The sequence below is a fragment of the Somniosus microcephalus genome, chromosome 5 (genome assembly GCF_052327205.1).
Source record: "Somniosus microcephalus isolate GS21.2 chromosome 5, FLI_Smic_1.0, whole genome shotgun sequence".
In the NCBI taxonomy this organism is placed as follows: Eukaryota; Metazoa; Chordata; class Chondrichthyes; order Squaliformes; family Somniosidae; genus Somniosus; species Somniosus microcephalus.
The window spans coordinates 7,397,727-7,413,549 of record NC_140991.1 but is presented as its reverse complement, the minus strand read 5'-3'; the positions used below and the strand labels follow the sequence as shown (position 1 = coordinate 7,413,549).

Below are 15,823 nucleotides of genomic sequence, written 5' to 3'. Positions count from 1 at the left end.
TGCTGCACCTGCATACTAACCTTTTGAGTTTCGTGCACCAGGACCCCCAGATCCCTTTGTCATAGAGTCATAGAGTTATACAGCACAGAAAGAGGCCCTTCGGCCCATCGTGTCTGCGCCATCCATCAACCCCTGTCCAGTCTAATCCCATTTTCCAGCATTTGGTCCATAGCCTTGTATGCAATGGCATTTCAAGTGCTCATCCAAATGCTTCTTGAATGTTATGAGGGTTCCTGCCTCTACCACCCTTTCAGGCAGTGAGTTCCAGATTCCAACGACCCTCTGGGTGAAAAAGTTCCTCCTCAAATCCCCTCTAAACCTCCTGCCCCTTACCCTGAATCTATGCCCCCTTGTTATTGACCCCCTTACTAAGGGGAAAAGTTCCTCTTTATCTACCCTATCTATGCCCCTCATCATTTTGTACACCTCAATCAGGTCCCCCCTCAGCCTTCTTTGCTCCAAGGAAAACAACCCCAGCCTGTTTAGTCTTTCTTCATAGCTGAGGCGCTCCATCCCAGGTAACATCCTGGTGAATCTTCTCTGCACCCTCTCCAAAGCAATCACATCCTTCCTATAGTGAGGCGACCAGAACTGCACACAGTACTCCAGCTGTGGCCTCACCAGCGTTTTGTACAGCTCCATCATAACCTCCCTGCTCTTATATTCTATGCCTCGGCTAATGAAGGCAAGTATCCCATATGCCTTTTTAACCACCTTGTCTACCTGTTCCGCTGCTTTCAGGGATCTATGTACATGTACACCAAGGTCCCTCTGACCCTCTGTACTTCCTAGGGTCCTACCACTCATTGTGTATTCCCTTGCCTTATTTGTCCGTCCAAAATGCATCACCTCGCACTTTTCAGGGTTAAATTCCATTTGCCACTTTTCCGCCCATCTGACCAACCCGTTTATATCGTCCTGTAGCCTGAGGCTTTCCTCCTCGCAATTTACCACCCCACCAATTTTCGTGTCATCTGCGAACTTACTGATCATACCTTTTACATTCTCATCCAAATCATTTATGTAGATCACGAACAACAAGGGACCCAGCACCGATCCCTGAGGTACCCCACTGGACACAGGCTTCCAGTCACAAAAGCAACCTTCGACCATCACCCTCTGCCTCCTGCCACTCAGCCAGTTTAGGATCCAACGCGCCAAGGCACCCTGGATCCCATGGGCTCTTACCTTCTTGACCAGTCTCCTATGCGGGACTTTGTCAAAAGCTTTACTGAAATCCATGTAAACCACATCCACAGCATTTCCCTCATCCACACACCTAGTCACCCCCTCGAAAAATTCAATCAGATTTGTCAGACATGATTTACCCTTGACAAAGCCATGCTGACTATCCCCGATTAATCCTTGCCTCTCCAAGTGGAGACTAATTTTGTCCCTCAGAATTTTTTCCAATAATTTCCCTACCACAGATGTTAGGCTCACTGGCCTGTAATTCCCTGGTTTATCCTTGCTACCCTTCTTGAATAATGGTACTACGTTAGCTGTTCTCCAGTCCTCTGGTACATCCCCTGTGGCCAGAGAGGTTCTGAAAATTTGTGTCAGAGCCCCTGCAATCTCCTCCTTTGCCTCACACAACAGCCTGGGATACATCTCGTCCAGGCCTGGGGATTTATCCACTTTTTGGCCTGCTAAAACCGCTAGTACCTCCTCCCTCTCGATGCTAATATGTTCAAGTATGTCACAGTCCCCTTGCCCGATTTCTATGTCTACACCGTCTTTCTCCATAGTGAACACAGATGCAAAAAATTCATTTAAAACCCCGCCTACATCATCTGGCTCTACACACAGATTGCCACTTTGGTCCCTAATGGGCCCTACCCTTTCCCTGGTTATCCTCTTGCCCTTAATATACTTATAAAACATCTTAGGATTTTCCTTTATTTTGCTCGCCAGTGTTATTTCATGGCCCCTCCTCGCCCTCCTAATTTCTTTTTTAAGTATGCCCCTGCACTTTTTATACTCCTCTAGGGCTTCCTCCGTCTTTAGTCTTTTGTAACTGCCAAAAGCCCCCCTTTTTTTCCTAATGCATTTTTGTATATCCCTTGTCATCCAAGGTTCCCTTTGCTTGTTGGTCCCACCCTTGACCTTTACAGGAACATGTTGGCGTTGTACTCTCTCTATTTCCCTTCTGAAAGTCTCCCACTGCTTTGATGTGGATTTTCCTATAAGTAGCTGCTCCCAGTCCACTTTGGCCAGATCCTGCCTTATCATATTAAAATCGGCCTTCCCCCAATTTAGAACCCTTATTTCCGGGCCGTCTTTGTCTTTTTCCATGACCACCTTAAATCTCACCGAATTATGGTCACTGTCTCCAAAATGCTCTCCTACTGACACTTCCACCACTTGCCCGGCTACATTCCCTAGAATTAGGTCCACTACCGCCCCCTCTCTTGTAGGACTTTCTACATGTTGGCTCAAAAAGCTCTCCTGGATGCACTTTAAGAATTCTGCACCCTCTAAGCCTTTCACACTCTGACTATCCCAATTAATATTGGGGAAGTTGAAATCCCCCACTATTATTACCCTATTATTTTCGCACTTCTCTGCGAGTACTTCAGTACTTTCCAGTTTCTTGCCATTAAGATAATAATTTGCTCTACGATTTTTCCTGCCAAAGTGCATAACCTCACACCTTCCAGTATTGTATTCCATCTGCCAAATCTCTGCCCATTTATTAGCCTGTCTATGTCCCCTTGCAGGTTTTTTATTGTTGAGTCTGTGCTTTCAAATGTAGTTATGCTGAATAACTGGACACAGACTACAGAAATAATTAAACAGGTCTTTAGTAATTGAGGGTCAGGGCTGAACTGGAATACACTTTGCTCCACAGGGTCTATATACTGGTGTGGTCACCACCGGTACTACAATGTACAGGAGCCATCAAAAAGTAGTCCATCACCTTAAGGTATCCTCTTAAGGTGGTACAGGTTACATACACTACAATTCCTCCCCTTTTAGCTGAACAGTGTACACCCCAATTTAAACATTACATGGATAACATATATACAACTTTCACACAAAACTGTTCAAAGATTCAGTCTCTGAGGAGGCCTCCTGATCCGGGCCGGATAACGCCTTTCAGGGGTCTCTGGTTCTCGTTGCTGGGGTGACTCATCCATTTGATCTCCTATGGATTGAACATCATCATGTACGTTCGAGTCTGAGGTGGATGCTACAGGCTCAATAACTTCTTCAACTGGTGTCTCTGCCGTAGACATGGGGTCGACCCTTGTTCTCGATTCCACAAGTTGGTCAGCATGACGTCGTATTACGTTCTCTCCAACGTCTACCGTGTACATCAAGGGTCCTTGTCGGGCACGAATTGTTCCGGATTGCCATTTATCATTCCTATAGTCCCTGGCCAACACTGGTTGTCCTATTTCGAAACTCCGAGTGGCCTTGTTATTTACGTGCTGGAATTGCTTGTTTTCGACTTCCCTACGCACATTGGGTTTTAACAAATCCAACCGGGACCACAACCTCCTGTTATAGAACATTATGGCAGGGCTTTGATTTGTCACTGCATGCGTGGCGTTTCGATATGCCATCAGGAAATTGTCCACCTTGTGTTGTAGTGGAATATGGTCTTCGCTCATGGCCTTTATCGCCTTTTTGAACGTTTGTACAAATCTCTCGGCCAACCCATTGGTAGCCGGATGATATGGGGCAGATGTATAGTGTTTCACCCCATTCTTTTTCATGAATTTCTGGAATTCTTCTGACACGAACTGTGGTCCGTTGTCTGAACATATTTGTTCCGGCAACCCATTCCTTGCAAATATGGTTCTTAGAACTGCGATCGTCTTTTCCGAGGTAGTGGTTGACATCTTAATCACTTCTGGCCATTTAGAATGTGCGTCTACCGCTATCAAAAACATGGAATCCATGAATGGACCTGCAAAGTCGATATGCACACGTTGCCATGGGGTTGAAGGCCATTCCCACGGATGCAGAGGTGCAATTGGAGGTGCGTTTTGAACTTTTTGGCACCCTGAGCAGCTTTTAGTCAGATCCTCTATTTGTTTGTCGATACCTGGCCACCACACATAAGCCCTAGCAAGGCTTTTCATCTTGACTCCCCCCAGATGACCTTCATGCAGTTCCTTCAGAACTCTCTCCCTTAATTTAGGAGGAATAATCACCCTTGTTCCATACATCAATGTTCCTTGACAGACGGACAGCTGTTCTCGTCTGGCTGAGAATGCTGGTAACAGTGGGTCGCCATGTGCTGGCCATCCCTTCACTGTCAAATCGTAGACCCGAGACAGTGTCGGGTCGTTTCGGGTCTCTCTCTCAATACTCGCATTGGTGACTGGTAAGCATTCGATGATGGTCGAGTGAAATATCTCGACAGGGTCAACTGCTGGTGCCTCTTCCGCTATAGGTAGTGGCAGGCGCGACAGCCCATCAGCATTACCATGTTGCTTTGTACCTTTGAATTCGATATCATATTGATGTGCCCCTAGGAAAAGGGACCATCTCTGAAGCCTCTGCGCCGTCATAACCGGAACGCCCTTCTTAGGGTTAAAAATGGAAACCAACGGCTGGTGATCTGTCAGCAGCGTAAACTTTTGGCCTTGCAGGTAATGGTTACATTTCTTAACTCCCCACACGAGGCTGAGAGCCTCCCTATCTATCTGAGCATAGTTGCGCTCTGCGGAGGTCAATGATCTGGATGCGAATGCGACTGGCCTTTCCAAGCCATTTGGCAACTTATGTGAGAGCACTGCCCCGATACCATATGGAGAAGCATCACAAGCTAAGCGAATAGGCAGCGTTGGGTTAAAGTGAGCCAACACTTCCTTAGAGGTGATCAGTGCCTTGCTTTTTTGAAAAGCCCGCTTACAGTCCTCGCTCCACTTCCATGGTACTCCCATTTGCAAAAGAGTGTTCAGCGGGTGTAACACCGTGGATAAATTTGGAAGAAACTTGTGGTAATAGTTAACCAACCCAAGGAATGACCTCAACTGGGATACATTTTCCGGAGCGGGAGCTTTCACAACAGCTCCGATCTTGTCAGGTGACTTATGGAGCCCCTCCTGGTCAATGACGTGGCCGCAGTACGAGATTCGCTTTTGAAAGAACTCACATTTCTGGCGATTAACTCTGAGTCCATATTCTTTCAATCTGGTGAGCACCTGCTCCAAATTCGCGAGGTGCTCCTTATCATCATCTCCTGTAATCAGAATGTCGTCCAGGTAGCATTGTGTGCCTGGAATTCCCTGTAATACCTGCTCCATGGCCCTTTGCCAAATCGCTGGAGCCGATGCCACTCCAAAAACCAGTCTATTATACCGATATAAGCCCTTATGTGTGTTGATCGTGAGATACTGGCGTGACGCTTCATCAACTTCCATCTGTAGGTACGCCTGTGCCAGGTCTATCTTGGTGAAGTGTTTCCCGCCAGACAGCGAAGCGAAGATATCTTCAATCCGCGGAAGCGGATATTGCACCATGTGAAGAACCGGATTAACAGTGATCTTGAAATCGCCACGGATGCGAACCTTCCCAGGTTCCCCCGGCTTGTTGCTCAACGAACGCTTCATGACGGGAACAATGGGTGTGGCCCATTCGCTCCAGTCCACCTTTGACAGTACTCCTGAACGTTCTAGCCCTTCCAGCTCTGCTTCCACAGCAGGTCGTATCGCATAAGGCACCGGTCTGGCTTTGAAAAATTTTGGGTTTGCATGTTCTTCAACCTTGATGTTTGCCGTAATTCCTTTCAGTGTTCCCAGTCCCTGTTGGAACACCTCCTTAGCATCGTCCAATATTTTGGACAGTCGTTTAGGTTTGACGTCGTCCTCTTTACAGGAATCTACAGTTAGTGCTTGTATGGAATGCCAGTCCACATTTATTCTCCGGATCCATTCCCGTCCCAGTAGTGGCGGACCTCCATCAGGTAACACATACAAGTCCATTTCCTGACTTTCTTTACCATTGTAGACCACATTTACCTTTATCTTTCCGATGGGGTATACTCTTTGCCCCGTGTATGTTTTCAATACAATCTCCGTATCCCTCAGGGGAATGTGTGAGAATAACCTTTTGTAATCTTGCTTATTCATGACCGTCAATGCCGATCCAGTGTCCAATTCCATCTTCACTTGGACTCCTGCTATTCGAAGCATGACCCAGATAGTTTGGTGGTCTGCTGTGTTACCCACATTATGTATTTTTAGACAACCCAGTTCCTTACTGCTGGAGTCTGAATCCGTCTTCTGTTCATCCGAACTGTTCTCTGTCACCTTGTGTACTTTTTTGTACTTCTCCTGCGGCGACTTTTTGCTGCTGGTCTTCTTTCCTGACCGGCATACTCCCGCTATGTGACCAAGTTTGCCACATTGCCTGCATTCTTTATCTTTGAACCAGCACTGGTTCTGGTCATGCGTTGTCCTTCCGCAACGATAGCACTTTACTGCGCCCAATGCCATTTCATTGGTGCTGAATTCCAATGGCCTTTGTTGCATTTCTGCAGTGCCTCGTGCTGCTGCCTCGTGCGATGCTGCAATGCTGAAAGCTTTGTCCAGCGTAAGATCCTTTTCCTCTAGCAGTCGCTTCTGGGTTCCTTCCCTTAGGAGCCCACACACAAACTTATCTCTCAGTGCGTCTGCTAGTCCTGTACCGAACTGACAGTACTTTGATAACTTGCGCAGTTCGATTAAGAATTCAGCGTTGCTTTCCTCTTTAAGTTGAATTCTTTTGTAGAATTTAAATCGTTCCGCTATCAGCAGCGGTGTGGGGTTTAAATGCGCTTGCAGGATAGTAACAATATCCGCGAAACTCTTTCCTACCGGTTTATCTGGTGTTACAAGGTTCCTTAATAACCCGTACGTCTTCGCACCCATCGAGTTTAATAGGGTTAGTGCTTTCTTATCCACCGGTACCTCATTCGCTGTACAGTAAACTTCAACGCGTTCCACATAAGTGGCCCAATCTTCCACATCGCTATCAAAAGCAGTGATGTTACCCGTTTTTGGCATCCTTGTTGAGTTTCCTTTCCTTCGGATTATGATTATTATTTTATTTTATTTTTCAAAATGGCGGCTTCCCGCGCTTGGCGGCTTTTCCCGCGCTTGTCTTCTTCCCCCGCCGACTAAAAATGGCGATTACTGCGCTGTTGCCATTCTCGCCTCCCAGCGGTCCTTTATTTTCCCCTACGCTGCTGCTCTTGTTCCCCGCCACTCCCGCGGTCCTTGTGGACATAAACGCTTTTCTGGCTGCTGCGCGTCTCTGCCCCGATTGCAGTCCGGCCCCTGACACCGGCTGCGGTCGTGTTCTCCGCCCTTTTCGTCGTTTCCCTCCCCTTCTCTTACTGACAACTCGGCCGACTTCCCCCCCGTGCCGCTCGATCGGGCTTACCCGCCGCTGTCGTCGAAGGGATGTTCACTGATGTTAGACTTCGTGGCCAGAACCCAACCCGGGTTCCCGATTGCCTCCCGTGCTATGCAGTGCCCAGCAGGATGTTGAGGGTGGATGTCCTTGATCGACGCCCGTTTCAGAGGCGAAGCTTCCTTTGATGCAACTGCCGCTAGGTAAGATCAGACTCGTCGCCACTGTTGAGTCTGTGCTTTCAAATGTAGTTATGCTGAATAACTGGACACAGACTACAGAAATACTTAAACAGGTCTTTAGTAACTGAGGGTCAGGGCTGAACTGGAATACACTTTGCTCAACAGGGTTTATATACCAGTGTGGTCACCACCGGTACTACAATGTACAGGAGCCATCAAAAAGTAGTCCATCACCTTAAGGTATCCTCTTAAGGTGGTACAGGTTACATACACTACATTTATGTCCTCCTCACTCACTACTTTCCCTCCCATCTTAGTATCATCTGCAAACTTTGATATGTTACGCTTGGTCCCCTCCTCCAAATTGTTAATATAGATTGTAAAGAGTCGGGGACCCAGCACTGACCCCTGCGGAACACCACTAGTTACTGATTGCCAGTCTGAGAATGAACCATTTATCCCAACTCTCTGCCTTCTGTTAGATAGCCAATCCTCTATCCATGCCAGAATATTACCCCCAATCCCGTGATTTTTTATCTTAAGCAATAATCTTTTGTGTGGCACCTTGTCAAATGCCTTTTGGAAATCTAAATACACTACGTCCACTGGTTCACCTTTATCCACCCTATATGTTACTTCCTCAAAGAACTCCAGCAAATTTGTCAAACATGACTTCCCCTTCATAAAACCATGCTGACTTTGTCCTATTAAATTATGATTATCCAAATGTCCTGTTACTGTCTCCTTAATAATGGACTCCAAAATTTTACCTACCACAGATGTTAGGCTAACCGGTCTATAGTTTCCAGCCTTCTGTCTACTGCCCTCCTCCTGGGCTGTGTGATTCTGTGGTTGTACGGTCACTGTGTTAACTGGGGTTTCCTGCTTTGATTTAGCACCCCGAGCCCCAGATTTGTGCTGCCAGTATTGTCGCCGTCAGTTGAACACCTCGCCCCGACTGGCGAGCGCTGCTCCCAGCGATATTTAAAGGGACCCTCCCCTCGGGTGCAACGCTGTTTGCTGACCCTTTGCTTTGTGAAATATTTAGGTTTTTAAATACTTTGAACGTTTGTAATTACCGGCCCCGTCACAACGCGTCCGGTTATGGGGAACACACCTCAACCCACTTTAGTGTCATTGTGTCTGAATCCTGGAATTCCCAAGTCTAGATCCGTGTCCAAGGCAGGATGGTGATTGTGACTTGGAGGGGAACTACATAGAATGTACAGCACAGAAACAGGCCAACTGGTCCGTGCCGGTGTTTGTGCTCCACACGAGCTTCCTCCCACCCCTCTTCATCTCAATTCAATTCAATTCAATTCAATTCAAATCGCTTTATTGGCATGACAAGTTACATCTTATTTTGCCAAAGCATCGGAAAACATTCATGTTTGTTCACAAAAATACAGATCTATCCATACAATACAATACAATAATACAATACAAATCGCTTTATTGGCATGATAAGGTACATCTTATGTTGCCAAAGCATCAAAATACATTTATGGTTGAACACATAAACGCGGTTCCATTCATACAGTGTATAAACAGGTATATCCCTGAGTTTATAAATATATTTTCGCCTTGTTTATATATACTCTTGTCTTAGTTTACTGGTTGTCCCTCTGTTCATGGCAAGCTGTAACATAGTGTGCCGCCAGTGTTACACAGCTTCTCTCCTCCCCCAGTAGGAATGGGAGTTTTTGGTTGTCAGTCAGATTTCTGAATTCAGGGCATATTTGTGAGAATTTTTGATAGAAATTCTCTCTGATGCCCTGATATTTTCCACAGGCTGTGAGGAAGTGCATCTCTGTCTCAACTACTCCCTGACTGCAGTGAGAGCATATCCTGTCTTCTCTTGGCAGCCTGGTCTGCCTGTGTCTGCCTTTTTCGATCGCTAGGCTATGTTCGCTAAGTCTGTACCTTGTCAAGGTTCTTCTCAGTTTGTTATCCTTTACCATGGTCAGGTAATCAGCTATGTTGTATTGTCTGTTTAGGGCCAAGTAGCAATTGAGTTTGCTTTGGGTTTTTGTTGTTTCTGCCCAATATGACAGATATTTTTCCTTTTGCTTAGCAACGATTGTGTTGGGTCGAATTCTTTGTGTTACCCTGTCACTGTCCTGGGACTGGTTATTGTTAGTATTGTTATTAGTTACTTTATTGAGTCCCAGGACTAGTTGACTGAGGGTATTGTTCTTTATGGTCAGCTCTTGGCATTTCAGGGCGTCGTAGTGATAGCATTGGGGGTTGCTCATTTGTAGGTGATTCCAAAATTTGGTGGCTCTTTTTTGGATAGTGATTATTAATGGGTATTGGCCTAGTTCCGCCCTGCATGCGTTGTTTACTGTTTTCCTTTGAGTCCGGAGGATACTTTTACAGAATTCCGCATGTAGGATCTCAATTGGGTGTTTGTCCCATTTTGCAAAATCTTGTTGTGTTAGTGGTCCCCAGACCTCACTGCCATAGAGTGCAATTGGTTCAATTACTGATTTGAAAATTTTGAGCCAAATGCTAATTGGGATTTCTATTTGGATTGATTTTTTGATGGCATAGAAAGCCCTTCTTGCTTTCTCTTTCAGTTCATTCACAGCCAGTTTGAAGTTTCCCGTAGAACTGATTTTTAAGCCCAAGTATGTGTAGTGAGTGGTTTGTTCAATTTTGGTTGTTCCTACTGTGAAATTTATTGTGGGTCCATGTTGTTTGGATCTTTGCTGGAACACAAGGACTTTGGTTTTTTGGGGATTTATTGTCAGGGCCCAAGTCTGGCAGTACGACTCCAGCAGGTCCAGGTTCTGCTGTAGACCCTCCTTAGTTGGTGACAGCAGAACCAGGTCGTCGGCATAGAGGAGGAATTTAACCTTGGATTCATATAGGGTGAGGCCGGGTGCTGTAGATTGTTCAAGTAGTTTTGCCAATCCATTAATGTAAATATTAAAGAGTGTCGGTGAGATTGGCGAGCCCTGCGTCACCCCCCGCCCCTGTGGGAAGTATTTTGTTTGTTTGTCTCCAATTTTAACTGCACATTTATTGTTTGTATACATTGATTTAATTACATCATATGTTTTACCTCCTACCCCGCTTTCGATAAGTTTCAGGAATAAACCGTCATGCCAGATGGAGTCGAAAGCCTTCTGGAAATCTACAAAGCATGCGTAGATTTTGCTTTTGTTATGGTGAACGTGTTTGTCAATTAGGGTCTGTAGGGTGAAGATATGATCGGATGTTCTAAAGTTTGGCAGGAATCCAATTTGGCTTTTACTCAAGACATTGTGCTCTTCAAGGAAGTTTATAAGTCTTTTGTTTATGATGCTACAGAATACCTTCCCCAGGTTACTGTTTACACAGATGCCTCGATAGTTGTTTGGGTCGATTTTGTCCCCACTTTTGTATATGGGTGTTATGAGTCCTTTGTTCCAGATGTCAGGGAAATAACCGACACTCAGAACCAAGTTGAAGAGTTTTAGGATAGCCAGTTTCAGTTTGTCGTCTGCGTGTTTAATCATCTCGTTTAGTATGCCGTCTGTCCCGCAAGCTTTTCCTGGTCGCAGGTCCTTGAGTTTTTCAAGAAGTTCTTTTTCTGTTATTATGGCGTCTAGCGGGTTTTGGTTATCTTTTATGGCCATTTCAAGCTTTTCAAGTTTTTTGCGTATTTGGTGTTGCTCTGGTCCTAGTGTGTTTTTCTGGTATAATTTTTCAAAGTGGTTTACCCATGTGTCCCCATTTTGAATGGACAAATCGTCGTGTTGTTTTTTGTGTAGTGTTTTCAAGTTGTCCCAGAAACAATTCGACTCAATGGATTCCTCCATGGAGCTGAGTGTATTCTTAATAAATTGCTCTTTTTTGGTCCTGAGTGTGTTTCTGTATTGTGTTAGCGTCTGACAATAAGTAAGGCGTAATTCCTCGTTTTCTGGATGTCTGTGTTTTTGGTTTGATAGTTTTCTAAGTTTTTTCCTCATGTTATGGCAATCATGGTCAAACCATTTTTCATAGTTTTTTGTTTTGGGTTTGTTCTTGCGAGCTTTCAAGTTTGCATTTGTTGCCAAATTATCAAAAATATTGTTTAGTTTACTAACTGCCCGGTTTACGCCTTCTTTATTGTGAGTGTATATGTTATCCAGAAAGGTGTCTAAGAGAGCTTGAGTTGATGCATTGCTAATTGTTTTCTGGTATTTTTCCGTGTCGTTTTTGGCCCATCTGTACGATTTTTTGGTGTTGTACAGTTTACTGGGTTGTGTTTCTATGTTGTTTGTTTCTGTCTTTTTGAGAAACATAGTAATTTGGCTGTGATCTGACAGTGTTGTTTGTGGTTTGACTGTGAATGCTCTGAAAGAGGATGGGTCCAAGTCTGTAATCATATAGTCTACTGTGCTGCAGCCAAGAGGTGAGCAGTAGGTGTATAAACAGATATATTCCTGAGTGTATAAATATATACTTTCATATAATTTATATATACTCTTTTCTTATATTTAGTGGTTGTCCCTCTGTTTATGGGAAGCTGTAACATAGTGTGCCGCTAGTGTTATGCAATTTCTCTCTTCCCCTAGTAGGTATGGGAGTTTTTGGTCGTCATTCAAATTTCTGAATTCCGGGCATATTTTTGTGAATTTTGGGTAGAAATTCTCCCTTATGCCCTGATATTTTCTACAAGCTGTGAGGAAGTGCATCTCTGTCTCCACCACTCCCTGACTGCAGTGAGAGCATATCCTGTCCTCTCTTGGTAGCCCCGTCTGCCTTTGTCTACCTTTTTCGATCGCCAGGTTATGTTCACTAAGTCTGTACATTGTCAAAGTTTTTCTCAGTTTGCTATCCTTTACCATGGTCAGGTAATCAGCCATGTTGTATTGTCTGTTTAGGGCCAAGTAGTAATTGAGTTTGCTTTGGGTTTTTGTTGTTTCTGCCCAATATGACAGATATTTTTCCTTTTGCTTAGCGACGATTGTGTTGGGCCATCAACATAACCCTCTATTCCTTTCTCCCTAATGTGTTTATCCAGCCTCCCCTTAAATGTATCTGTACTATTCGCTTCAACCACTCCCTGTGGTAGCGAGTTCCACATTCTCACCACTCTCTGGGTAAAGAAGTTTCTTCTGAATTCCCTATTGGATTTCTTGGTGACTATCTTATATTGATGGCCTCGAGTTTTGCTCTTCCCCACAAGTGGAAACATTCTCTCTGTATCCACTCTATCAAAACCTTTCATAATTTTAAAGACCTCTATTCGGTCACCCCTCAGCCTTTTTTCAAGAGAAAAGAGACCCAGCCTGTTCATCCTTTCCTGATATGTAAACCCTCGCATTTCTGGTATCATCCTTGTAAACCTTCTCTGCACCCTCTCCAGTGCCTCTATATCCTTTGTATAATATGGCGACCAGAACTGCACACAGTACTCCAAGTGTGGTCTAACCAAGGTTCGATACAGGTTTAGCATAACTTCACTACTTTTCAATTCAATCCCTCTAGAAATAAACCCTAGTGCTTGGTTTGCTTTTTTTATGGCCTTGTTAACCTGTGTCGCTACTTTTAGTGATTTGTGTATTTGTACTCCCAGATCCCTTTGTTCCTCTCCCCCACCTAGACTCGCACCCTCCAAGTAATGAGTGACCTCCCTATTTTTCTTAAATAGGGGAATCGAGGGATATGGGGATCGGGCGCGAAAGTGGAGCTGAGGTCGAAGATCAGCTATGATCTCATTGAATGGTGGAGCAGGCTCGAGGGGCCGAATGGCCAACTCCTGCTCCTAATTCTTATGCCCATTCTGCAAGGTTATTAATACCTTCTTGTAATTGTTACAGTCCGCCCCAGCATTGACTGCACCCTCCAGGAGGTGCTGGCATTCCCAGGCACCTGCTGCCCTTGGCTTTGTAGGTGGTCGAGGTCGCGGGTCGTGGAGAAACAGAGAAACATAGAAACATAGAAGACAGGAGCAGGAGTTGGCCATTCGGCCCCTCGAGCCTGCTCCGCCATTCAATGAGATCATGGCTGATCATCCAAATTCAGTACCCTGTCCCTGCCTTCTCCCCATATCCCTTGATCCCTTTAGCTTTAAGAAATATATCCAACTCCTTCTTGAATATATTTAATGAATTGGCCTCTACTGCCTTCTGTGGTAGAGAATTCCACAGGTTCACCACTCTCTGGGTGAAGAAATTCCTCCTCATCTCTGTCCTAAATGGCTTACCCCTTATCCTTAGACTGTGACCCCTGGTTCTGGACTCCCCCACCATCGGGAGCATCCTTCCTGCATCTAGTCTGTCCAGTCCTGTTAGAATTTTATAAGTTTCAATGAGATCCCCTCTCATTCTTCTAAACTCCAGCGAGTACAAGCCCAATCGACCCAATCTCTCCTCATACGTCATTCCTGCCATCCCAGGTATCAGCCTGGTGAATCTTCGCTGAAGTCCCTCCATGGCAAGGACATCCTTCCTCAGATAAGCCGCACACTGTGTGTTACGGAGTTCTAACGCTGCTGGGTATCTGATATAATATTTTCAGGGACTGGCAGCTACGCCTTCCACAGAATTATTGCAACACTGTGTTTTCCAGGGAGAAGCGGGTGCGGAATCGGATCCAGAAACTCCGGGAGTCGTTACGCACTGTCGAACGGAGGAGCAAGGCTTTCACCGTAGAGAAACAGACCCGTTTGGATCAGTTCTACACTAAAGTAAAAAGGTTTTATTACAAGAAACAGGCAAGGAACTCTCATTATATATCAACTGGGCATCTTCCCATCAGGTAACCCAGCACAGCCATTGAATTGCTAAACGGTGTCAGCCATGGATCAGTTGGAGCACTCTCGCCTCAGAGTCAGAAGGTTGTGAGTTCAAGTCCCCACTCCAGGGACTTGAGCACAAAATCCAGGCTGACACTCCAGTGCAGTACTGAGGGAGCGCTGCACTGTCGGAAGGGCAGTACTGAGGGAGCGCTGCACTGTCGGAGGGGCAGTACTGAGGGAGCGCTGCACTGTCGGAGGGGCAGTACTGAGGGAGCGCTGCACTGTCGGAGGGGCAGTACTGAGGGAGCGCCGCACTGTCGGAGGGGCAATACTCAATATTTTTCTGTTTGTTTCTCTGTCTCTCTATCTCAGTCTATGTCTCTCTCCTTCTGTCTGTCTACCTCTCTGTCTCTCTGTTTCTTTAACTCTCTGTCTCTTTCTGTCTCACGCTCTGTTTCTCTCTCTCTGTTTCTATCTCTAGCTCTCACTGCCTCTCTCTCCCTCACTCTCGCTCTCTGTCTGGCTCTCTGTCTCTCTCTCACTCTCTATCACTATCTCTCTCTCTCTCTCTCACTCTCTCTATCACTATCTCTCACTCTCTCTCACTCTCTCTCTCTCACTCTCTCTCGCTCTCTCTCACTCTCTCTCTCTCACTCTCTCTCACTCTCTCTCACTCTCTCTCTCTCACTCTCTCTCACTCTCTCTTTCTCTCTCTCTCACTCTCTCTCTCTCTCTCTCTCACTCTCTCTCGCTCTCTCTCACTCTCTCTCACTCTCTCTCTCACTCTCTCTCTCACTCTCTCTCTCTCTCTCTCACTCTCTCTATCACTATCTCTCACTCTCTCTCACTCTCTCTCACTCTCACTCTCTTTATCTCTCCGCAGGGGGATGAGCCCTTTTTCCGATCGACCATCAAGAGGCGTAAGGCGGTGAAGCGGAATCTGTCCAAGTCTCCTCTCCGTCGCTGTGTCCGAGCCTGTCCCCCGCAGAGTAAACCAGCGGTGCCCGTCACAGCCTGCGCTCCAACCCGCTCCTGCTGGCCTGTGGAGCCAGAGAATGTTCCGGACACTCTCCAGACAGTTTAATGTTTCTTTCTTCATGTTTGCAGCCTGTTTCTGTGGTTTCCTCGCTCCGTGTTGTGCCCACCTTTCTCCTCTGGATGTGAACCCCTCCATTTCCATTACGTACGGATCGATAATTGGCACAGGGCAATTGGCATTTACTGAGCGGAGTCTGTGGAGGCCTGCTGGTGTCTGGAGGTGTCAGCTGGTGTCTGGAGGTGTCAGCTGGTGACTGGAGGTGTCAGCTGGTGTCTGTGGAGGTGTCAGCTGGTGTCTGTGGAGGTGTCGGCTGGTGTCTGTGGAGGTGTCGGCTGGTGTCTGTGGAGGTGTCGGCTGGTGTCTGTGGAGGTGTCGGCTGGTGTCTGTGGAGGTGTCGGCTGGTGTCTGTGGAGGTGTCGGCTGGTGTCTGTGGAGGTGTCGGCTGGTGTCTGTGGAGGTGTCGGCTGGTGTCTGGAGGTGTCAGCTGGTGTCTGTGGAGGGCGTCAGCTGGTGTCTGTGGAGGTGTCAGCTGGTGTCTGT

The 15,823-nt window shown here is 46.2% G+C and overlaps 1 protein-coding gene across 1 annotated transcript in view; it reads left to right on the top strand.

The window, feature by feature from the left end:
- Positions 1 to 15,621, top strand: part of LOC147116846 (flap endonuclease 1-like) — a 76,802-nt gene extending 61,181 nt beyond the window's left edge. The window contains exons 12-13 of the mRNA XM_085987249.1: positions 14,076 to 14,220; positions 15,128 to 15,621. Of these exons, the coding sequence (XP_085843375.1) occupies positions 14,076 to 14,220; positions 15,128 to 15,328 (346 nt within the window). The 3' untranslated portion in view covers positions 15,329 to 15,621. The remainder of the gene's footprint in view (positions 1 to 14,075; positions 14,221 to 15,127) is intronic.
- Positions 15,622 to 15,823: the final 202 nt, after the last annotated feature.